Consider the following 24,561-nt stretch of genomic DNA (forward strand, 5'->3'; position numbering starts at 1 on the left):
ATCAGTATTTAGGGCCTTGAGGTCAACAAAGGCCCTCACTGTCCAGTGCAGCAGGTGACTTAGGTGGGGGACAGAGACATTGTCGGAAGGAATACCGCTGAGATCAGGCCCCCCAAAACCCCCAAATACTACCTGCATCCTACCCCCCAAATACTACCTGAGATTTTCTCCATGTCTTTCAGCAGTCAGCACAAGCATCTCAAATGTGGTCCGCAGGCGAATAGATATTTAAACCTTCAGTGAATGCCTCTTTTGACATCTCTCTGCATGAGCCTTTCTGAGGAAGAAAAGCTTTTCCTTTGTGAGGAAGGGTTCTGAGCCCACGTATGACTATCGGACCAGGCTGGGACATGACAGAAGTGACCTTGCTCCTAGAAGTCAATTTATATCCCCACCTGCAGTTTCCTGCCTGAAAAGTGCAAATAGTATTTTAAAGGGAGCCCATAAACTTTGAAATGGGATCCTTTTTGGAGGTAACATAACAGATCCACTGAAGTAAATGACACCAGGTCCAGTAAATATCTGCCGAGAGGCGCATGTCACCCTCCCTCACGTCTGTACTAAGAGGAACCCACACCCCAGAGCTGGGCCCTTAGACTGCATGTCTAAGTGATTCTCTTATTTTACCAGTCCTTGCCAACTGTATTGCTCCGCCAAGCAACCAGCACTTAATTTGAGAACCAGAAATTCAAGGAAGCCCTATTCTTCCATCCTGGTGCATCTTCTTCATGAAATTCAAGCCTTAAAGCATCTGGTCTCACATATCTTCACTCAACCCCTTCCCACTAGATTCTTTCCATCTCACCCCATCCCCGTCTACTACTACACTTGAGAAATCTTTACAGGCTGTCTGTCTGTTTATTTTAATGAAGGTGATGAAGTGGTCACATTGAACATGATCAAAAGTGCCCCCGTGGGCCCGGTGGCTGGAGGCATTATGGGCTGCATCATGGTCCTAGTCCTGGCCGTGTACGCATACCGCCATCAGATTCACCGCCGGAGTCATCAGCATATGTCTCCTCTTGCTGCCCAAGGTGAGCTTGAAATGAACCCCAGAGCTCCTCCAGGAAGCAGCAGGCTCCCCGGGGTTGTCCCCAGGCTAGAAGGACAGTGACTAGTTGTAAGCCTTTGAGCAACTCTAAGAACAGCACTATATTTTCTGCTTCTGTAGAATAGATTCAGAAGTCCCCGAAAGCCTGCTTCTCTCCTTTAGCTCACAGCTCATTCTTTAGGGCCTGAATCCTGCAAGCCCCATTCGATTCTCCAGAAAATCCCTAGATTCCGTCTTTCCTTACATGGCTCCTTAGCCCATCTTAGCCTGACTCTGGAAGAAGCCAGAAGAAGGGAGTTGGGAGGCTTAGTGGGAACTTTTGTTCTTCGCTAAGCTCAGATGTAGTGTCTTTGCTGTTCCAAAAAAGATGGACAGACCAAAGATAGCCCAGGCCACTACTGGCAAGAACATGAGTCTGTTCTATTGTAGCCATTATTACATGTGTGAATGAACACACATTCAAAGTGATGATCACAGTTCTTAGACTAAGAACTGTCCAACCTGGATAAGAACTTGACAAGATGAGTGACTAGTAATTATGGCTTTCATATCAAGGGTTAAATGTGGTATCTGTGCTCATTTGCAAGCTTGCAGATGACTATCTCTATCCTCGTAAAAGTCCTTCAGGGTGTATCACCCTGAGTTTTGGAGATAAGGCTCACTTGTCGTTTTTCCTGGACTTGGTCAGGAGCCTGGTAGCAGTCGCGATTAGCTGATGTTGGGATAGTTCTCTGTGGTCACAGTCCTGTTGGGGGACCATGGGACCATGTTGTCTGATTTAATAACTGAGCCGACCACAAAGCTCTTTCCTCTTGGTAAGATTTGATTCGACTAAGGATGACAGCCATCCAGTGTTACCTGCGGCTTGGCTTCTAGATTCTGTGGCGCCATTTTATCAGTGCAGCCAGCCATGGTTTTAGGCCCCTTCCCTCAGTTTCAGGCACTTGTTCAGTCACTTAGACGTATAAGACTCTTTGCGAGCCCATGAACTGCAGCACACGAGGCTTCCCTGTCCTTCACTCTCTCCCAGAGTTTGCTCAAACTCGCGTCCATTGAGCTGGTGCAGGAGAGGATGAAAGACTTGTTAGCCTCAATCAACTTCTTTTCTCCTCTGTCTCCAGAAATCAATCTCAGGTGCCCCTCTGGATTATTCACCTCTTGTTCTCCCTGTTCGGATTCCTGCTCCCTCCTCCTTTAAAAGAAAATGAGATAAGGCCTCAGTTCACTCTTGATGGAATGCTGTCACCCAGCCATCAGATGAGCCCTCTGCGGGTATTAATGTGGGTGATGTTGTTTGATTAAATAGTCCTGTGTCTCTCTTTTTAATGATGGGTAGAGATGTCGGTGCGCATGTCCAACCTGGAGAATGACAGAGACGAAAGGGACGACGATGGCCCTGAGGACAGAGGCATCAGTGAGTGGCCGCGCCATCTCCGTCCCAGACGCGCCAGCGGGAGGCTCTCTTGTGTTAAAATTTCAGATGCTTTCACACAACAGGATTCTTTTTATCCCCCATTTTTGTTAGGAGGAAGCAAAAGTCTTTGCTTTGTTTTAGGAAATCTCCAAAGAATTCAGAGTGTTCTTTGTAGCATTAAGGACATTTGACCTGAAACCCCTTACGCTTCCCTTTCTCTCTCCTCCTCATTACTTTCCAGTATAGCATTTTAGAAAGGGAGTCATCAGGTACGCATGTTTTAAATCCCTTAACTAATGTATACAACCCAGGAGAACAAAAAGAACACTTCTTTATCAAAAGAGAGCTCCATTTGTGGCGAGATGCTTTGGCCTGCAACCATATGGAAAGTGTATCGTCTTGATGCATGTTGAAGATATGTAATTAGGGACCTCCTCCTGCCCCAGTCCTAAAAGCAACTTCCCTAATCCTCAGAATTTTTTAAAAATTACTCATTCTAGTTCTCTAACAAATAACAACCCCTTTCATGTTAAAGAGCCTGCTTAGAGCAGATGTGCTTAATACAGCGAAGATACTGGCCTAAGTGTGACTAACTGTCCTTGCCTTCCACAGTCAGCAATACTCGATTTATAGCCGCAGTCATCGAGCGTCATGCACACAGTCCAGAAAGGAGGCGTCGCTACTGGGGTCGCTCAGGAACAGAAAGTGATCATGGTAAGATCTGGCATCCTGCCCTTGAGGCCCTGAGGACCCTGAGGTACTCATGGGCTAGTGCTCACACCCACCCTTTCCTCTGTCCTACTCTGTGCTCAAGTAAATTATTTTGACATAGTTTTCCAAAAAGACACATTCTAACATATCACCTTTGCAAGAGCCCTCAAGAGATTCTGGCTTATGGCTCAGCATTCCCAGATACGTCATCATACGTCGGATAACCTCTGGGCACACAGATAACCCCCTGGGTTTTCTCCATGAATAAGGGTTCAGATTATTTCGGTGGTACCTGCTTACCACCCCACTTGGTTCTCAGTGAATCAGCATCTTCTTAGATCCTACTGCCCCATGAGGCTTGTTGGCACACAGCAGGATTGTTAAGGGCTCTCTCGGCCACATACTTTCGGGACCTGGCGAGAGTCCGCACTGTCATCTGGCTTCCCCCAGCCCTGGGAAGGCTTTACCAGAGACAACACTTACCCTGGGCCTTGAAGGATGATTAAAGAAAAGTGAGAGGTAAAGGCTATTGGAGGCAAAGGGGCTAGTGTGTACAAAGTCACGGAGGTGCCTATAGTGCCTGTTGGATGCTCAGGAAGGACAGGCGCTGGGTTGTGAAAGAGACCCTGAGTGCTAGGTCCATGGCGGTACTAATGGCATGCCCCCCTGTGCCATCTCACCTTCCCAGTGTCCCTGTGGCTTGTCACGGAGAACAACAGCTGTGTCCTCCTGTCTAAGCAGTTCTGTCACCATTCCACAAAAATGAACGTGTAGATCCTTTCCTGTAATTGTCAGGTCTTTTTGTTTCCTTACATACCTGTTCAATTTTCCAGAAATCTTTCTTTTCTTCCCAGAATCAGGTCTTTTTATAAATGCATAAATAATGCATTTGTGCTTTTTTTATTCTGCCTTCTCCACATCTACCCTGAAAACAAAGTCTTCAAGGAGTGTGCTTCCACACCTGTGCTAAAAAATGCAGAAGGGGATATTCGCTAGAGCAACCAATGCTGCCTTTTGCACGACAGCCAGGTCTTCTGAATCCCTTTGGAAAACTGGAGAAGCCAGAGCTCTGATTTGTAAACCAGGGACTCTTAATTTGGACTCTGAATGACATTGTTCCCACTAACTAAATAGAAACTTCAGGTTTCTATGGAGAGTCAAAGCAGAACTTAAATTTCTCAGCCTCTTTGACTTTCTGCCTTTTTTCCAGAAAAACCTTTGAACCTGCATAAATTTCATTCTGCCAGGCAGTTCTGTGCTTCTCCTTTGAATAATAAAATAGGTTTGAGGCTACTAAAGTTCAACAGAAAGAATTTCTTATTCAGCAGAAATACTGAGTCCTTTCTGTCTCTCCTCTCCCCTTCTCATTCCCGCTCTGTGTCTCTATCGCCTTCCCTCCCTCCACCCTCCTTTCCTCTCCCCATCCCTCTCTTTCTCTCCACCCACCCCCTCACCACCCTTGCTGGTAGAAACCACTTAAGTGCAAAACTGGAATTCTGAATGACATTTCCAATGCTGCATTAGCCCTCCCATTGTCTTAGTAAAATGGCACATGAAGCAAGGGCTGAGATAAAAGGCACAGTGCAGTGTCAGTATCTAAAAGCCGAGGAACCTAGCTAAGGGCTTCCTTTCTTTCACTTTTCACAATAATTGGATCCCATTATCCCCAAGGAATGAAAAATAGTTTCTCATGCAGACAGAATACAACACCAAAAGGAGTGGAAGACACTGACATTCCGGGTAATCCCTAATACACCACAAAATCAGCAGCATTTAACCAAGTGCTGTCATATCCCTGAGCCTATATGGCGGGTCACTTTAAGTAGTGATGTCAAGCTGACGTCCCCGTGGTGCCTAGAGGATAAGCCGTAGGAGCACATTAACTCAGAAATCTGGTCCACTAATAGTGGTTCTGTGGCGTGTGACACTCGTGCAGGTGTTCTGTTTGGTGAATGTATCAGGCATCTGCTGTTTGCTTGGCAGGGAGGAGCGAGGTGGGAAAGGGGTGGTCTTATTTCTGCCAGGCAGCCTGGTACAGAACAGCTTATATACCCTAGGTCAAGCAGAACTCACGTGGAATCCCACTTCTCCCTGTCTTTCCAAATGGTGAGACCTCAGGGAAACTACTTAGACCTCAGATTCCTAATAATTAAAAGGGGATTAGAAACTACCCTCTGGTAAGGTTGTCATGAGGATGAAGTGAGATAACACATAGCCAGGCATGAGCTCAGAGCCCGAGCTCCTCACCCCACACCTACTCTGCGCTCAAAGAATTGATAATCCAGCAAGAAACTACAAATACATGCATGTATTCACAAGATTGAGAAAAGGCTGAATATAACAGTTCCCTTAAAAAAGTGAAACAAAGAAGAAGATGGGAACAGAGTTCACTTTTATCTGCAAGTAAATCCTGTGAGACCCAGGGCAGGGAGGTGAGGGGACACTGGTACTCACCCTTGAACTGGTCATGCCCTGGTTCTTTGGTGCCCAGTGAGCTTATTTACACACGCGTCTTTGGGTCTAAGGCACAAAATCAAACCTCAAAAGAATAAAATATATAAATATTGAACAGACAAGACTTTCCAGGTGTGGTTCAGAGTGGTGATATTCCTAGAATTAAAACTAAATGCTGTCAAGCTACACTTGGAGACTCCAGGCTGCATTTTTTATTTATTTATTTTTTTAATTTTAAAATCTTTAATTCTTACATGCGTTCCCAAACATGACCCCTCCCCCACCTCCCTCCCCACAACATCTCTCTGGGTCATCCCCATGCACCAGCCCCAAGCATGCTGCACCCTACGTCAGACATGGACTGGCGATTCAATTCTTACATGATAGTATACATGTTAGAATTCCCATTCTCCCAAATCATCCCACCCTCTCCCTCTCCCTCTGAGTCCAAAAGTCCGTTATACACATCTGTGTCTTTTTTCCTGTCTTGCATACTCCAGGCTGCATTTTTAACTAGAAATCTTTCATGTAGCAAACAAAGTTTTGTATTTTAAAGGAGTATTATTTTAATTTTTATCTTAAATGCTCAAAATAAGAATGGTTTTGAAAAGTTGAAGAATTTTAGTCAATATTCTAACACCACTTAGCATGATTTTCTCCAGCACTCGACTATTAACTCTTATACTCTGCTTTGCCCATTATTTCTCTTGAAAATATCACATTCTATCTAACCATCAACTGGCTTATTTTTTAAGTTAAAAACCAACAGTATGTATTTATTTCTTGTGAATCTGTGCTTTAGTTACCATTAATTAGAAACATTACTCAAATGTATATTAAGCAATATTTTTTTCTTTATAAAAGAGAAATTTTCTCCTTGTGGAGTAAATGCCAAAAGACTTGAAAGGCTAATGCTGAACCTTGAAAATTTGGTCAAAAAATACCTAGTACACAGCAAAGCTATTTTCTGCTGCTGCTGCTAAGTCGCTTCAGTCATGTCCAACTCTGTGCGACCCCATAGACAGGCAGCCCACCAGGCTCCCCCGTCCCTGGGATTCTCCAGGCAAGAACACTGGAGTGGGTTGCCATTTCCTTCTCCAATGCATGAAAGTGAAAAGTGAAAGTGAAGTTGCTCAGTCTAGGGGTGCAGTTATTCTCCTGCAGTTACTCTCTGTGACCACAAGGTGGTGAGTGAGTCCCCAGAGGGACCTAACATCCCTTGACATCAAGAGAGCTTTCTTTAAGAACCAGGGGATAAATATATTAGCAGAAAACCAAAGAGCAAAAGCCTAATTTGGCTCTTTTATTCCTGAGTGATGCCTGGCCTCCTTCCTAAAGCCTGTTTTCCCTTGAAAAAATCTTTGCAAGAATTTCTCTACATATACCTTTGGATAGTAAAGAAATCTTTCTTTGAAAGTTATTTGTATATATCCTCTGTGTTTTAAATAGTGCTGCCTCCTCCATGAGTCAGAGACCGCGTCTGTCTTATGCATCACTGTTCCCAGCACTGCACAGAATTGCCTGGTGCTGAGTAAACACTCAATTAATTTGCTAAGTGAGAGCATGTGTTTGGCTTCCTCCTGCTTCTCCACAACTCCCTCCCTCCAGATTTCCATTAATTATTGAGATAAGAGAAAGCCTAAGTTACAGAGGGGTTGAGCAATAGTGTCCCACTGAGCAAATAAAACAGGATTGCTCCAGAGTGAGTGGTTCCCTCTGGAAGGATCTCTGCTGGGGTTCTGATCAGAAAATGCTGATGCCCCCAAATTGCCTGTACCGTCACCATCTGTGACCAGCCAGGTTCAGAGCTTCAGGCAGCACCTAATGAATCCTAGAATGCCTTTATTATTAGACAAGACTGGTAAATGTCACACCAGGCAAAACCAAAGATGACTGAAAATTTATGTGATTTTTATTTTTTTAGTTAAACACCTGCTTTATGTGAGGCCTAAGCCCTTGCACTTTAAGAGTTTTCTAACAGACAAGACAGTCCTATAATTTTTGTAATATGGTAAATCTAAGCTAGGGATTGCAGAGACATCACAGAAGGGCCACCAGAACTCCTGTGGGTTGGTATGACTGGGTGGGGTGGGTGGTGGTTGGGAAGGTTTCCCAGAAAAGACCTTCAAATGGAACATGAAGCATAGGGATGAGGGAAGTAGGGGAGGGCAAGGCAGGCGCAAAGGGACCACTATGAATTTTACACCACGAATGTGGAAATCAACTATCATTACAATGGATGCCTGTAAATAAGCGAGACAGGAAGGCTTCCAGGAGGTATTTGGAGGCAAGATAAAGACAGCCTAGCACTAAAGGTTGGCCAAGAATAATCAACACAGACACTGAGATTTTGCTGAAATGTATTTTCTAGTACTTTGGTCTCTTACATGTAGAACATTTGTAACTGAGGCTTTAAAGCCTACACTGCATTCTAGACTTAGCAATACTGAAGCTGAGGAGTTCATTCTGGCTCCTGATCTTTTCATCTTGGGAAAAAGCATCTCCATTCCCCCAGCATCTGAACCTAATAACCTTGAGGATGTTAACCCTCTTGGGTGCCAGAAAGTCCATGTGGTCACCAGAGGCTGCCCTGCCCTGCACTTGAACAGCAGATTGCTCCCCTGAAACACAGCTAATGTTTCTCTTCAGGGCCCTGCCGTCTCCTCGGGCCAGTGCTCAGCCTCCTGTACCCTGAGCCTCGGAGTCCTCCTTCCTTCCATCCAACCTCCTCATTGCCACAAGGGATCATCTTAAAACATACTTTATGTCACTGCCATCCACCTTCCCCCCAGCTCTTTGACCACCCTTCCTGATCTGGTCTCAGCCTGCCTGTCCAGATTCATCTCTCACTCCTTCTCTCGCACACGAAGCTCTTCCCCGTTCCTCAAATCCACAGAGCCTTTCTGTCTGTTCCATCTTTGCATATGCTCATCTCCCTGCCTGTAATACTTTGCACCCCTCTCTTTATCTCGGGAACCCCTCTCTCCCATGAGGGTCACTTTGAGTGTCACTTCCTCCAGGATCCTAAGTCAAGTTCATCAGCATTGGTATTTCTTCGGGGTACCTCTGGTTTGGTACCTGTATTTCCCCTTCTTGACTGTGGCCTTCTCGGGAGTTGGAACCTCACCTTGCCCCTTTTTCTGTGGAGCCCCTAGCCTGGCATCAGGCACCAAGAGAGCACTCAGTAATCATAGGCACACGGCAACCAACTCGCCTTCTCCTGCCCTGACTTGTTTTTCTGGCTGAGTATCTCTACATATGTTACTCACAGATGCTGAAAACCAAGATGTGCAAAAAGAAAATTCGTTTCCTTCCCCAAGACTCGGGATCTTGAAGTCTCCCTCTCCCATCATCCTGACAGTAGGTTGCTGTCCCGCCACCCCCAAGTCCCCCACATCAAATTTCTGATGAACTTCTATTATTTTTCCACCCCAGAGATGTCTGTCCAGTCCCATACTTTTAATTCAACATCTCTACCCAGGCTGTGGCAATAACCTCTTAACTGCCTCCCTCTCTCTCCCCTTTCTAGTCAACCTCCAAATTTCCACCATAACTCTGCTTTTAAAATATAAAAATGACTGTGCTGTTTTTCCAGTCTGCTCAAAACCTTGTAAACTTAAGTCCCTCCTGTAGTACCTGCTAACACTCATCATAGCCGCATGATATAGGAATGGCCCTGGGTCCTCTTGGCCATGCCCTTCTGTTCCTGTGCTCCTATCCACTTCACCAAACTCCTACTCATCCATTACAGCCCGATTGAAATCTGAGTTCTTCGCTGAAACTTTCCCAGCCCCCCAGCCAGAGTTAGCGATTCCTTGTTCAATGGGCTTCCCTGGTGGCTCAGTGGTTAAGAATCTGCCTGTAATGCAGGAGATGCAGATTCAATCCCTGGATCTGAAAGATCCCCTGGAGGAGAGAATAGCAACCCACTCCAGTATTCTTGCCTAGAGAATCCCACGGACAGAGGAGGTTGGTGGGCTACAGTCCGTGGGGTCGCAAAAGAGTCAGATGTAACTGAGCACATGCTGGGTTTCAATTAAACCTCCATTAGAACACTTACCGTGATCTTCAGTAGAGTAAGCCTAATTTTGTACATACCCATCTCTTACTCGGTGGTGAAATCCTTAAAGAAAATAGATATCTCTTATTCAGTTTCATAGTCCTTCCTTTCAGCCTCCTGAGGGTCTTTGATACATGAATAATTGGACTGAACTATGCTTGTACTTGTCTTATTTCTCAAGCACTAGCAAATGAACGCCTTGTTCAGGGATCAGTTTTCATCTCCAGGTCTCCTACAGTGCCCAGCACAGTGTCTTATACAACGTAGATGCCCAGTAAATATTTGTTGGTTGGACTGAAAGAATTCTGTCGTTTGAACATTTCATTGAGGACTGAGAACTGCCTTTCTCATTTTCACACAAAACATAACATTTTCAACCACAAACTATTCCTGCTTGGCTGTATGCAAGCACGTCAATTTTGCAGCCACGGATGTGACTAGCACTACCCACGGGTGAGTGTTGATTGATGCTAACTGCAGATGCAGCGGAAATATTAACGAGCTGTCACTTCTCAAAATTCTTGAAGGGTTTTTTTTTTTTTTTTTTTGCAATATTTAAAAACATGCCAAGGTTCTTAGAATGGAATCCTTTGATCAGCAAGGGCAATTTCTTTTGAAACATGTATTACTTAGAATGCCAAGAGAAATTAATCTTTAAATATAGTGAACCAGCTTACACAAAGAATACCTGATTCTTTGCTAGTAGCTGTGGGTGTCTGTGGAGTTAGTATTTTGTTAGGGACTGAAACTCAGGCAAGTTCATTAACCTCTCTGACTGTCATTTCCCTCACCTGTAAAGTGGATTTGAAAATACATGCCTTGTTGGTGTGTAGAAATTACATGACACCAGGGGTGTTATGGTGGCAGCTGTCTTTGTTCTTACTGTGGTATCACATTCAGGCATTTTGATGCTGCCTTTTCTCTCTCTCTCTCCCTCTCTCTCAAATAAAAAATAATAGTCTTATCTCGGGGAAAAGTGTAGAAGGTTGTTTCCCCAAATGTCAATTGTGGGGATCTGTGGATCAGAAAAAACTGGGATGATTTTCAGTTTTGTTTTGTTGGTTTAGGGGATTTGGGGAAAGGGTTCTTGTTTATATTGTTTTAAATGATTATGTACTTATTGTGTAATTGCTTTAAGACAACAGCTAAGGAAAGATCTCTTTAAAAGTAAGTCACTTCAAGGTCTGCTGGCAGCCGGCAAACATTTGGCACTTACTAGTCCAAAAGTAGGCGCCTCCCAGTGCCCGCAGAAATGTGCCGTGACAGCTCGTCCCTGCCTCTGGAAACTCTCAGCTGCCTGTGTGTTGTGTTCATTTTCTAGGCTACAGCACCATGAGCCCACAGGAAGACAGTGAAAACCCTCCGTGCACCAGTGACCCCTTGTCGGCCGGGGTGGACGTGGGGAACCACGACGAGGACTTGGAGCTGGACACCCCGCCCCAGACCGCCGCCCTCCTGAGCCACAAGTTCCACCAGTACCGCCTGCACCACCCGACGCTGCACCACAGCCACCACCTGCAGGCGGCCGTGACGGTACACACTGTCGACGCGGAATGCTAGCCCCCTCGCCTCCATCCGGAGGCCGGATCTGGGAGCTGCAGAATGTTCTGGAGGGAAGGAGCGCCAGCGTCAAATCCACTTGTATCCGTGCTTTGTCCGGAGTCATCGAACTCATCTTCCTGCCTGTTAACAGGTTTCCTAACAAGTGAAACAGCCGCAACAAGAAGCGAGGCCGGTTGTGAAATGGAGGGAAAAGAAGTCTGATTAATGAACCTGCCATAACACCAACGGAATGAACAGACGCAAACCTCTACACAGAGCTGGAACCTATAAATGAAACATTGGGAACCTTGGTTAAGCTGAGCCAGAGGAATGTTCCGAGGAGCCAGAAACATTCTGCTCTCCTTAACTGGAAGAAAAGAGAGGTCTGCTCCTCTGGAGACTGAGAATGTGGCAGAGGCAGAGAGAAGTGTGTCTTTGAAGATTTCACCTGGTTTCTTAGCGGTACCTAGACGCCACACTTGCTGTACGGAACTCATCCTAAGCTCTAAATGATGCATCTCAAAATTTCTAAGTAAAGGATTATTTTTCTACTATTTATTGAACTTTTAAAACATTCTCAAACTTTGGGAGAAAGAAAAGGAAACACATAAGAAATTTTCAGCAATTATCCCTAGCTGTTTTGTGTGTATTAAAGTGGTTTTTTGATTAAGAAGGTCTAGTTCTTATTTAACGGATACCATCCCACTGCCTCACTCCACAAAAAAAAAAAAAAAAAAATGGGGAAATGAAGAAATCTTTCTCTCTGACTTGTTTACATACATTTTCTTTAGAACATCATGTCATGGAAATACATCTTGATTTGCAAAGCAGCATTCTTTATCTGTTTGACAGAGGTGGGGAGGGGCACTCCAGGAAGCATTCAGAAAATTTGTATGTTTCTTTTTAACTCATTTCCACTTCCCATACAGTTCTTTGCTTAGGTTTCTACGAAACCTAATATTACAATGCCAGCCTTTCAGCTAAAGGAGGGTTGGATTTATTCTCCTTGTTTTAAAGACTATAAATTGTTAAATGTCCCATTTTGATTCTGAGAATATTGAACACATAAAAAAAGTTTTTCAAATTCAGAATTTTCATTCTTAAACAAAGATTTCTTTTGAAATCATAGTTAAAAGCTGCTGCCAGTCACCCAAGAAGATGTCCACCTATGTTTGTGGATATCCACAACTGCTTTGTGATGTACACAGGGGTTCATCAAATCTGGCTGATATAACATGGGGCATTGTCATTTTAAAGCAGTGTTCTAATTACAGTGGTGTATTTTAGATTCACATTCTGTGATCCAGATATGTTATAAAGACATTCTTGCACCGTGTGTGGTAAATCTCCGTTTATATGTAGTTGGAAAAAAATTTACTGAATAATGTTTTAATGATAGGGTGTTATGATATAATGTAAAAAAAAAAAATGGTTCTTCAGCAGTACAGAAAGTAAACTATATGTGTGCTATCAGGAAACCTCTTCATACTGTGTATAAAATTGCAGCCTAGTGAAATAAACTGTATGAATGGACAGTTTTAGTGACTATAGTGATTTCTTAATGGACCACTGCTCACGCCTAAGGGCAAATTACATTCACTTTAACCTAGCAGATCAGTTGCCAAACTGAAAGGAGGCCTCCTTTCAATGCCACAGTCAACATCAGAGCCTTCCTAACCATCTTGAATATGCAAAGAAATTTAAGACTCTAATGGGTTAAAATCAAAAGCAAATAAAATGCGTGGAACTTAGCTCCCCCTTCCTGAGCATCTAAATTTGTGTCATTAATAATAAATAGATGGCTCCTCTCACATTTCTGGGGAATGAATGACTGACCTGTCTTCCCAGAATATTAAACCTCTCTGTGGAACACTGGGGTCTTTTCTCAAGTTGAGAACCTTTGTGTTATGACCCCTTGATGGAGGGGGAACTTGGTTGTTTTCAAGAAAACAATCACAAAACTTAGAGCTTAAAAAATAAGATATGGACAGCCTACTCAAAGACAATGAGAAAATGTATTGTGTGAGTCTTTTGTGATAAGACTGTCTCCCCATCATGAACTTTTGGGGAAAGTAATTGCATGCTTATTCTTCAACAAGAACACAGCTGAGATTTGCAGTTCCTGGGATATATGACATACAGATTTGTGAGGTTTGGGCTGAAGTCTTGATCTTCTAAGTTACCTTTTATCTTCTCAAGTACTGCATATAATGTTTAAATATTTCTTGTTTGCATTTTCGTTGTTATTTAAAAGGAAATATATGGTTTGGGAAACTTTTAATCAAGGCAATCAATATTGGCCCCTGTGCCCAGATTATATTGCTTATTTTTTGTCTGTTTTGCTTTTCTGTGTGTTTCTGTTGTACAGCAAAGTGAATCAGATACACACACACACACACACTCACATTCTTGATTCTGTTCCCACATAGGCCATTACAGGGTACTGAGTAGAGGTCCCTGTGCTATATAGGTTCTCATTAGTTTACATAGCGAGTGTGTATGTATCAATCGCAGTCTCCCAACTTATCCCTCCTCCTCACTTTCCCCTTTGGTAACCGTAAGTTTGTTTTCTACTTCTGTGATTCTATTCTGTAAATAGGTTCATGTGTACCATTTTTTTCTTAGGTTCCACATATAAGCAATATCATACATTCGTCTTTCTCTGTCTTACTTCACCCAGTATGGCACTCTCTAAGCCCACCCACGTTGCTGTAAATGGCATTATTACATTCTTTTTATGGCTGAGTAACATTCCACCGTGTATATGTACCCCATCTTTATCCGTTCCTCCATCAATGGATGTTGTATTGCTTCCATGTCCTGGCTATTGTAAATAGTGCTGCAATGAACATTAAGGTATATTATCTTTTTGAATTATGGTTTTATCCATATATATGCCCAGGAGTGGGATTGCTGGATCATATGGTAGCTCTGTTTTTAGTTTGTTAAGGAACCTCCATACTGTTCTCCACAGTGGCGTACCACGTTACATTCCCACCAGCAGTGTAGGAGGGCTCCATTTTCTCCATACCCTCTCCAGCACTTACTGTTGGTAGATTTTTTGGTGGTAGCCACTGTGACCTATATGAGGCGATAACCTCATTGTCGCTGTGGTTTAGCTTTTGTGTTGTGGGCTGCGCTGGTCCTCATGGCTGCACACTGGCTTTCTCCAGTTGTGGTACCCAGGCTCCTCGTGGTGGCCTGCTGCCAAGCACAGACTAGGAGCACAGGCTTCAGCCGTGCAGCACTCAGGCTCAGCAGTCGTGGCTCATGGATTTCGCTGCTGCATGGCGTGGACATCTTCCCAGACCAGGAATCCAACTTGCTCTGGCAGGTAGATCCTTACCCACTGCATCGCCAGGAAAGTCCTCACTGGAGTTTTGATTTTAATTTCTCTACTAATGAGTGATGTCAAGCATTTTCTCCTGTGCCTCTTGGCCATCTGTATGTCTTCTTTGGAGAAATGTGTGTTTAGATCTTCCACCCATTTTTTGATTGTGTTGTTTGTCTTTTTGATACTGAGCTTCATGAACTATTTATATATTTTGGATATTAATCCCTTCTCAGCTGCTTCATTTGCAAATAGTTTCTCCCATTCTGTGGGTTGTTATGTTGCTTGTTAAGTCTCTCCTGACATCCGGGAAATGGGGGGATCCCATCAATGCCTCTCATTCACAAAGGCCTCTTACCATCTGTAGCCAACCTTGCCTGTCAGTGCAGACAAGCACCAAGAGCTAAGGGTGTTCCAGGTTACTTTACACAGCTAGACAAGGAATTTCGTATTTGTGGTCCCAACAAAACACAGTTCAGACTCATACTAGTTCTTGCGGCAGACATTCATCTGCTTTTTGGATGCATTTACTTTGGGGAATGCGTGGCAGTTTTTCTCCCTCTACTTCGTGATAGAATTTGGGTGTTCAACTAAACCTTATTAATATTTTCATTTGAAAGACTTTGTGCAGTTTACTCTGACAGGTTTACTTTGCCTGTTAGAGTGACTAGTATGTGGGAAGTCCTGGAAGATCACTTAAGCTCGTTTCTCTGTGGCGATGGCCTGCTGTAATGATTACACTTTTTAGAATACATTTATGCTTAGAAAAATCAAACAGAACAGCCTAGGGTCATCTTTGTCCTCTGTGAACAGAGAAGTGGTAATATTCCTGCCTGAAATCAATGCTGTATTCAGAATTTTTTCTAATCTTTCAGTAAAATAGTTGAAAAACATATCTCTGTGGCTATTACTTATAACTATTTAAGATGATCTGTTTAATAGCCAATGTGTGTGTATCAATATATGTAGATGTATAGACACATGAGATTATTCTGGTTTTCCTCCAACCTCTCTGTTCAGTCCTAAATTACAAATTAAGGCTTCTTCTTCCCTTAATTCAGTGTTTCTTAACCTTTTTTTTTTTTTTCTTGGATGACTGTGTTGATGGAAGCTCTTCAGCATTTGTGTATTTCTTTTTAAAAAATATTTATTTATTTGGCTGTGTCAGGTCTTAATTGTGGCATACAGAATCTTCACTGTAGCATGCAGAATTTTTTGTTGTTGTTGCAGCCTGTGAAATTTTTAATTGTAACATGCAAACTCTTCTTTGTGGCATGTGGGATCTAATTCCCCTGACCAGGGATCAAACCTAGGCCCCTGCATTGGGAGCATGGAGTCTTAGTCAGTGGACCACCAGGGAAGCCAAACATAACTTTTAAAAAATTCATTATTGCAACTCTCCTAAAAAGAAATTTTTATTTAATTAAAATTCACCCTAACAAGAGAAATGAAATACCACAGGGTAAGATATGTCATAGCTTTGGAGGGCTGCAAGCCGTTGTAATTCTGATTCCTTTTACTCCACCAAGACTCCGTTTTCACCCCTTTGTGGGCAGTAGCTACCCTATTTGAGAATGTTCTGTCCTCAGCCCGCTTTTCATTACTTGCTTGAGAAGGTACAGCATTGAAGTGAGAGCAAGGAGGCCTGGGGCTCTGATCCCACATTCAGAACCTCTTGGATGTCCTCATCTCCCTCTCATTTCATATCTGGTCAGTCTCCAAATCCAGAGTCTTTGAGCAAAAAAATATCACTCACCTTCATTCTTTTCCTTTTTTTGTGACTGATTATATATATTATTATTGTATATAGTATATATTATTATTATAGCTATCTGTATATCTCCTCTGAATCATTGGCCTCTAACCTGGCTCCCTAGACTCTCTTCTCCAATTTTTCATTCATTCAACAAGTATTCACTGAACTCCTGCCACACATCTGTACTGCCCTAGGCATAGGAAGGGATTAAACAGAACAATCCCCTTTACCAGTGAACTTAGAGCTGTCAGTGGGTAATGGGGCCAGCTCCCACTCTTCCTCTATTTCGAAGCAGTGAGCGTGACTGCAGGAAATGACCTAAATCAGTGGGTTGGATTTCCTACTAATCCAATGCAATCATTACAAATTCATTCTACGGCAATCCAACATAAGGCATTCCTCCAACATAAGGGAAGATGTGATCTAACTTGAATCCCACCCTCCTTCTGGGTCCTTTGTATAAGACCATTTGAGTTGACTTTATAATATCTGCACCTGAGAGCATCAGTATCAGCATTAAGCAAAAAAATACAAAAGTATGAATAGAATTTCAAACATAGCTATTTGCTGTAAAGGCTAAGGAAGGGTGATGGACAAAGTAACCCATGAGGGAGAGTATAGGCAGGGAGAAAATCAGCTTTAGATTAGATGCTCATGGGGAGCCTTTAAGAGGGTGATGTTGAAGCTGCTACTTAAGAATGGGGAAGAGTGAGACAACAGGGGAAGGAGACAGTGGGCCGGCTGACATTTCCAGCAGAGGGGAGAGCATCATATCTAGGGCACTGGCCAGCAAAGGGGAAGTGGAATGCGATGAGAATGAAGAGATAGGAAGGCAGGGTCCTCTTGGCCACGGAAGAGAAGACCTGAAGTAAGTGGGAAGTCAATAAGATCTTTTAGGGAGAAAAAGGCTATCTAGTCTATATTTGTAGAAGACCATCCTGAGTTTAAAATTATTGTGGGGTAGGGAACAGAAGTGGAAATCTGGATAGGAAACCATTACAGACGTCAAGGTCAGAAATGCAGGTTGATATTAAAGACGAAGGAAAGCAAAGTGGTAGAAAATAATTTTGGAAGAAGAAACGGGGCAGAGGTGGTTGGTTCTGGAGAAGGATGAGACAGGGGTTCCTGGTTGAACAATTACTACACAATGGTATCATCACTTTCTGTGTTGAGACAGGAACAGGAGTTTCGGAAGGAGAGTAAGGGATGTTCTATATGCTGGGTGTGAGAAGGCTAGAGATGTCAAGCTCATCCTACACACTCCCAATGAGTAACTACTGATGACTTTGACTCACATGGAGCATTGGCCCCATGACAGTCACTGTGGTAAGATGTTCTCATGCGCTAACTCATATGCTTTAGTTCTGATCAGTCAGCACCATTTAAGAGCTTTCAGCCTTAGCTCTTTCCTGGCTTCTATTGGCAATGTGCTCCATCGTTCATATCCTGCTTATACTCAGAACCTCATCCTGCCTTTGTTATTGTTCAGTTGTTCAGTCCTGTCCAACTCTGCGACCCCAGGGACTGCAGCACTCCAGGCTTCCCTGTCCTTCACCATCTCCCAGAGCATGCTCAAACTCATGTCCATTGAGTCAGTGCTGCCATCCAACCATCTTGTCCTCGGTCATCCCCTTCTCCTCCCGCCTTCACTCTTTCCCGTCATCAGGATCTTTGCTAATGAGTTGGCTTTTCACATCAGGTGGTCAAAGTATTGGAGCTTCAGGTTCAGCATCAGTCCTTCCAATGAATATTCAGGGTTGATGTCCTTCAGGATTGACTGGTTTGATCTCGTTGCAGTTCAAGGGACTCTCAAGAGTCTTCAATACCGCAGTTCAAAAGCATCAATTCTTCAGTGCTCAGCTTTCTTTGTGGACCAACTCTCACATCCATACATGACTACTGGAAAAACTGTAACTTTGACTATACAGACCTTTGTCAGCAAAGTGATGTCTCTGCTTTTTACTACATTGTCCAGGTTGGTCATAGCTTTTCTTCCAAGGAGCAAGAGTCTTTTAATTTCATGACTGCAGTCACCATCTGCAGTGATTCGGAGTCCAAGAAAATAAAGTCTCTCACTGTTTCCATTGTTTCTCCATCTATTTGCATGAAGTGATGGGACCAGATGCCATGATCTTAGTTTTTTATTGTTGAGTTTTAAGCCAGCTTTTTCACTCTCCTCTTTCACTCCATTAAGAGGCTCTTTAATTCCTCTTCACTTTCTGCCATAAGGGTGGTGTCATCTGCATATCTAAGATGATTGATATTTCTCACAGCAAACACGATTCCAGCTGTGCTTCATCCAGCCCAGCATCTCACATGATTTACTCTGCATATAAGCTAAATAAGCAGGATGACAATATACAGCCTTGACGTACTCCTTTCCCAATTTGGAACCAGTCCACTGTTCCATGGGCTGTTATAACTGTTGCTTCTTGACCTGCACATAGGTTTCATCCTGCCTACCCCTTGCATATACCTCTGCTATGTTCCAGCCAACTGGTCTACTGGCCAGACACCTGACTTTCTTGATGTAATACATGTTTTTGTTCATGCTTTTCATGAGTGTATGTGTGTGTGGTTTTTATTTTTCCCTTTCAGCTTTATGGAGGTATGCCATGCTAAGTCATTTCAGTCGTGTCCAACACTTTGCAACCCTATGCGCTGTAGCCCACTGGGCTTCTCTGTCCATGGGATTCTCCAGGCAAGAATACTGGAGTGGGTTGCCATGCCCTCCTCAAGAATCTTCCTGACCCAGGGATCATACCTGCATCTCTCAAGTCTCCTACATTGGCAGGTTTCAGTTCAGTTCAGTCGCTCAGTTGTGTCCAACTCTTTGCGACCCCATGAATTGCAGCACGCCAGGCCTCCTTGTCCATCAGACTCACATCCATCGAGTCGGTGATGCCATCTAGCCATCTCATCCTCTGTTATCCCCTTCTCCTCCTACCCGTAATCCCCCCAAGCATCAGGGTCTTTTCCAATGAGTCAACTCTTCGTATGAGGTGACCAAAGTACTGGAGTTTCAGCTTTAGCATCATTCCTTCCAAAGAACACCCAGGACTGATCTCCTTTAGAATGAACTGGTTGGATCTCCTTGCAGTCGGGCTGGAAGAAGCACAAACTGGAATCAAGATTGCCGGGAGAAATATCAATAACCTCAGATATGCAGATGACACCACCCTTATGGCAGAAAGTGAAGAGGAACCAAAAAGCCTCTTGATGAAAGTGAAAGAGGAGAGTGAAAAAATTGGCTTAAAGCTCAACATTCAGAAAATGAAGATCATGGCATCTGGTCCCATCACTTCATGGGAAACAGATGGGGAAACAGTGGAAACAGTGTCAGACTTTTTTTTTTTTTTTTTTGGCTCCAAAATCACTGCAGATGGTGATTGCAGCCATGAAATTAAAAGATACTTACTCCTTGGAAGGAATGTTATGACCAACCTAGATAGCATATTCAAAAGCAGAGACATTACTTTGCCAACAAAGGTCCGTCTAGTCAAGGCTATGGTTTTTCCAGTGGTCATGTATGGATGTGAGTTGGACTGTGAAGAAAGCTGAGCACCGAAGAATTGATGCTTTTGAACTGTGGTATTGGCAGAGTTACTGAGGTATAATTGGCATATAAAATGGTAAGACATTTAAAGAGAGCATCTTGTGATTTTATATACATATTCATTGTGAAAGGATTTCCCCTTAGCTAACTTGCATCACCTCAGGTATTTGTCTTTTGTGAGGGCAGGTGAAGGTAACAACACTTAAATTCTACTCACTCAATAAATTTCAGTTGTTGTGGTCAAAATAGTCACCATGGTACCCACTAGACCCTCAGACATTATTCACCATACAACTGAAGGTTTGTATCCTTTTACCAGCCTCTGTATTTCTTCTACCAACAGCCCGTTGCAACCATTTTTCTGCTTTCTTTCTGTGAGTTTGACTTTTTAAAAAATATTTCAGTATTTGTTTTTCTCTGTCTGATTTACTTCATTTAGCTTCTTTAGTAGACAGGCCTTTAAAATGATACCTATATATTATCACAGTAATTTTTTGACACCAGTACATAGCAAAAGTAATTCCTGTTGGCTAATTTATATGAATAGTAACTTATCTAATATGCAGTATAGTTTTAAATAGCATTTCTTTAAGAAAGAGCTTACATATGGAAGGTTTTCAAATCCTCATAAGACTTCTTGTATTTCTTTCACACTCTTCCCATTCTATTTCTGGGTGCTGCTTGATTAAAGTGTTTTATGTAACACTATACCCACCAGGATTACTGCCTGAGTTCTTACTTTGGCGCTTGTGCTTTTGGAAAAAAAAAAATTATGTAACAAGAAGCCTGGCCCTGTGACAAAGGTATGTTCTTGACTTTCAGGGCTCCTTGGCAATCCTTTACCCAGGACCAGTTTACAGTCCAGTACACTCTCCTGAAAACCCATTCAAAGCGTTTCCACATTCTCCAGCCCTGCGTTCTGCATTCAGCCACCCCGCAGCTACCACACATTCCACCCTCTTGTTTCGCTGGAAGTCCCACAGCTTTCACATCTTTACATCAAAATGGCTTTCAGACCTCATTCTCCCTTTTTATAAAATATTTTATTTACTTGGCTGCAGTGGGTCATAGCTGCAGCATGCAGAACCTTTTTAGTTGGGGCATGAGGGATCTGTTAGCTGCAGCATGTGGACTCTTCAGTTGTGACATGCAGGACCTAGTCCCTGACCAGGGATTAAACCCAGGCCTCCTGCACTGGGAGTCTTAACCTCTGGACCACCAGGGGAGTCCCCAGACCTCATTCACTTAACGGGTTCTCAGAGGAAGAAAGGTGCCTGCTGCTTCCCGGAGCCAACCCTATGCTCCTCAACCAGTTGCATCCAGTATGCATCTCCTCAGTCCCCCTCCCCCAGTCACTGGCAGTGTAGTCTATAATTATAAACCATCCTTAACCTTGCTTTCCCTTCAGATTACTCTTAGCTGATTCTCTATCTGGACCAATATTTCATAATTGTAGTATTTACTCTGGAGAAGGAAATGGCAACCCACTCCAGTGTTCTTGCCTGGAGAATCCCAGGGACAGGGGAGCCTGGTGGGCTGCTGTCGATGGGGTCGCACAGAGTCGGACACGACTGAAGCGACTTAGCAGCAGCAGTATTTACTCAAAACCTCACCCCAGCCTCCATGCTATCTCCTTGTTGCATTCCCTCCTCCTGTGAGCTCATCCTTTGCTATGACCTCAGCTAGAAGCTGTAGACACCTCTCCTTCCAAGGCTGGACCCTCATCCTCGGTGCTTTCTCTCTTTTCCTGAAATCCTGATCCCCTGCCCATTTGCCCAAGATTCACCACAGAGATGTTTCTCAGGCCGTTCCAGCACCAAAGAGCCCATGGTCCCCAGTCGAAGTCATTTTCCTTTCTCACCTGGACTCCTGCAGCAGCTTCACCTCTGCTCTCCCATCTCCATTCTTGCCCACCTCACCCCCCATTTACTCTCTATGTGGAGGTCTGAGTAATACTGTTTTTATGGAATTAAATTTCATGTACCATAAAAGTAACCATTTTGAAGTAGACAATTCAGAGGCATTTACTACAGTCAAAATTTTGCATAATCATCATCTCCATCTAACCCCAAAACATTTTTGCACCCTCCAAAGGGAAACTGTACCCATCAAGCTGTCACTCTCATTTCCCACTTTCCTTATCCACTAGAAACCACCAATCTTTGTGTCTCTGGCTTTAGCTAGTCTGAACATTTTGTGTAAACACAATGTGACCTTTAATACCTGGCTTTTTTCACTTAGTATAATGTTTTTGAGGTTCACGCATACTGTAGCATGTATCAGTACTTGACTCCTTTTTTGTGGCTGAATAGCATCCATTCCATTGCATGGATATACCATATTTTGTTTATCCATTCACATTTGAGGGATCTTTGTGTTGTTTCCATCTTTTGGCAAATGTAGATAGTGCTGCTTAGAGCATTTGTGTACAAGTATTTGTTTGAATACCAGTTTTCACTTCCTTTGGGTATACGCTGCATAGGAATTAAATGGTTTAGTCATATGGTAATTATATGTTTGACGTTTTGAGGAGCTGCCAGACTGTTTTCTAGAGTGGCATCATTTTACACCCCAACCAGCAAAGTGTGAGAGTTCCAATCTATCAACTTCCTTGCCAACGTTTATTTTCCTTTTTTCTTTTTCATTATAGTCATCCTACCGAATGCAAAGTACTAGCTCATTGTGGGAGAGCAATCCTTCTGAAAATGTAAAATTAAAACCTGTGCTTACTTATTTAACGCATTTTATATTTTGCCATTGCCTCCACTTCCTTTCTGCCCTTAGGATAAAGTCACCCTAGTTCATTTGGCCCCTAGCCTCTTTATTCCTGGTGTCTTCTCTTAATTTCTTGAATAAGCCTTGCTCTAGTCTGCCTCAGGGCCTTTGTGCATGCTGTTCACGCTGCCTGGGATACTTCCTTTCCAAGTCCATTCTTCCCAGCCCATCCCTCACTGTTGACCCCCTGTCTGTCCTTCAGATCTTGGCTTCAAAATGCCACTTCCTCAGTGACTACGCATGCAGCATTAGCTTCGACTGTTATATCCCTCTGTGATGGGAAAAACTGACCATGGCTGCTTCTGCCTGCTAAAAGAGAAGGTAGCATAATACTTATCAATGGAAAATCCATCTTTATACTGGCCCCTTCCACTTACCAAGGGGACAAAAGGCTATATTTTTGAATCTTCTGCCAGCTTTTCCTGTGCTGCAAAAGGATGAATGAGATTCTATTGTGTGAAATTGATCTGCGTAGTAAACTGGGGTAAACGGAGCTTCCAAAGGGTTTGGAAAACAAGAAGGTGCGAGATGTCTGGGAAGTCTTAAAGCAGAAAGAAGACACCAAACAGGCCCTGGGATCCATGGAGAAAGGTGACTGCTGAAAGATACACTAGGCACCAGGTGGTCAGAAGGCTAAAGGAGGGTCGACTTCAGTTTGTCTGTCACAGGTACACCCCCACCTCCCCACAGCTTCACCAGAGTTGCATAAACACAAGCCTTGAGTGAGAATGAACCAAGTTCTGACTGGTTAGGATGGAGCAGAGAGCAGAGGACAGTTGCTGGCATAAGAGATAAGCGAAACAATGGAGTGAGGGAAAAAGCTCAGATCCAGAGGCAACAAGAGCCCCAAGGACTTCACTGGACAATCACTGGACTTCCTACAGGACCTGGGCTAAAAGCCGCAAGCCAATTTCATTGAAGTCTCCAAGCTCAGTTTGACCTCACCTGACACCTGGGAATTGTGTTGTCTACTAGATGTCTCCTTTGCGCTCACCACTCTTTTGTTTTATGCCTGTCTTCCCTGCCAGACAGTGCTACACAGTCCTGGGTACCTTTCCTTCTTCCAGCTGCATCTCGGGCCCATCGCAAGCAGGCACCTAATGATGTTTGCAGAGTGAATAAACTTTTCCTGACCAGAATTTAAGGGGGTTTAAAAGAAAAAGAATGCTAAAATGGGATCACTTCCTATCGTTTATGTAGCCCCCAAACTGGAAACAGTGAGACAGTTGAAAATGGAAGATACCTAATGTGATAGGACTCAGTGTCTTTGCTAAAAGATTGGAAGAGATTGGAAATGGCTCATCAGAAAGTTTCACGCACATCAGAATCAACCTATCAACTATAAAAATATCAGAAAGAACTAAAACCCTATGCTTCTGACCTTAGTGAAAGACTTTTTTTAAAACAGGGTCTAAAAAAAGCAGAAGTTATCACCCAAAGATTTCAAATTTCTATACTACAAAAGTGATTTAAAAAAAGAATTTTGATTGCAAAAAAAAAAAGAACAAAGACTTGGCCTTGAGAATAAGAATATGTATTAAAACTAACCAATTAGTAAGGAGAAATTACCTAATGGAAAAAGCAGGCCAGGAGTTCTTCAGTGAAAAGAAAACATAAATAGTGAGTAAACATACAGAAGTATTCAACCTTTCTAGAATTAATGAAATGCATGTTGAATTAAGGTAAGACTTTTTTCACTTATAGATTGGCAAAAATTTCAAAGTTGTATAACATTCCCAAGTATTAATGAGGTATGTGAATTGGTATAAGTACTTTGAATATTGAAATTTAAATACACTCTGATTCAGAAATTCTACTTCTCCACATCTGTCTGACCAAAACACAAACTGGAATGCACAAGGAAATTTGACAAATATGTATACTGAAGCTTTTGTTGGAACGGAAAGAACT

The 24,561-nt window shown here is 43.2% G+C and overlaps 1 protein-coding gene across 1 annotated transcript in view; it reads left to right on the top strand.

The window, feature by feature from the left end:
• CACHD1 (cache domain containing 1) overlaps positions 1 to 12,767 on the top strand; it is a 239,856-nt gene extending 227,089 nt beyond the window's left edge. The window contains exons 24-27 of the mRNA XM_012167056.4: positions 873 to 1,034; positions 2,388 to 2,465; positions 3,078 to 3,179; positions 11,012 to 12,767. Coding sequence (XP_012022446.3) covers positions 873 to 1,034; positions 2,388 to 2,465; positions 3,078 to 3,179; positions 11,012 to 11,250 — 581 coding nt within the window. The 3' untranslated portion in view covers positions 11,251 to 12,767. The remainder of the gene's footprint in view (positions 1 to 872; positions 1,035 to 2,387; positions 2,466 to 3,077; positions 3,180 to 11,011) is intronic.
• Positions 12,768 to 24,561: the final 11,794 nt, after the last annotated feature.

This window comes from Ovis aries, chromosome 1 (assembly GCF_016772045.2).
Source record: "Ovis aries strain OAR_USU_Benz2616 breed Rambouillet chromosome 1, ARS-UI_Ramb_v3.0, whole genome shotgun sequence".
Taxonomy (NCBI): Eukaryota; Metazoa; Chordata; class Mammalia; order Artiodactyla; family Bovidae; genus Ovis; species Ovis aries.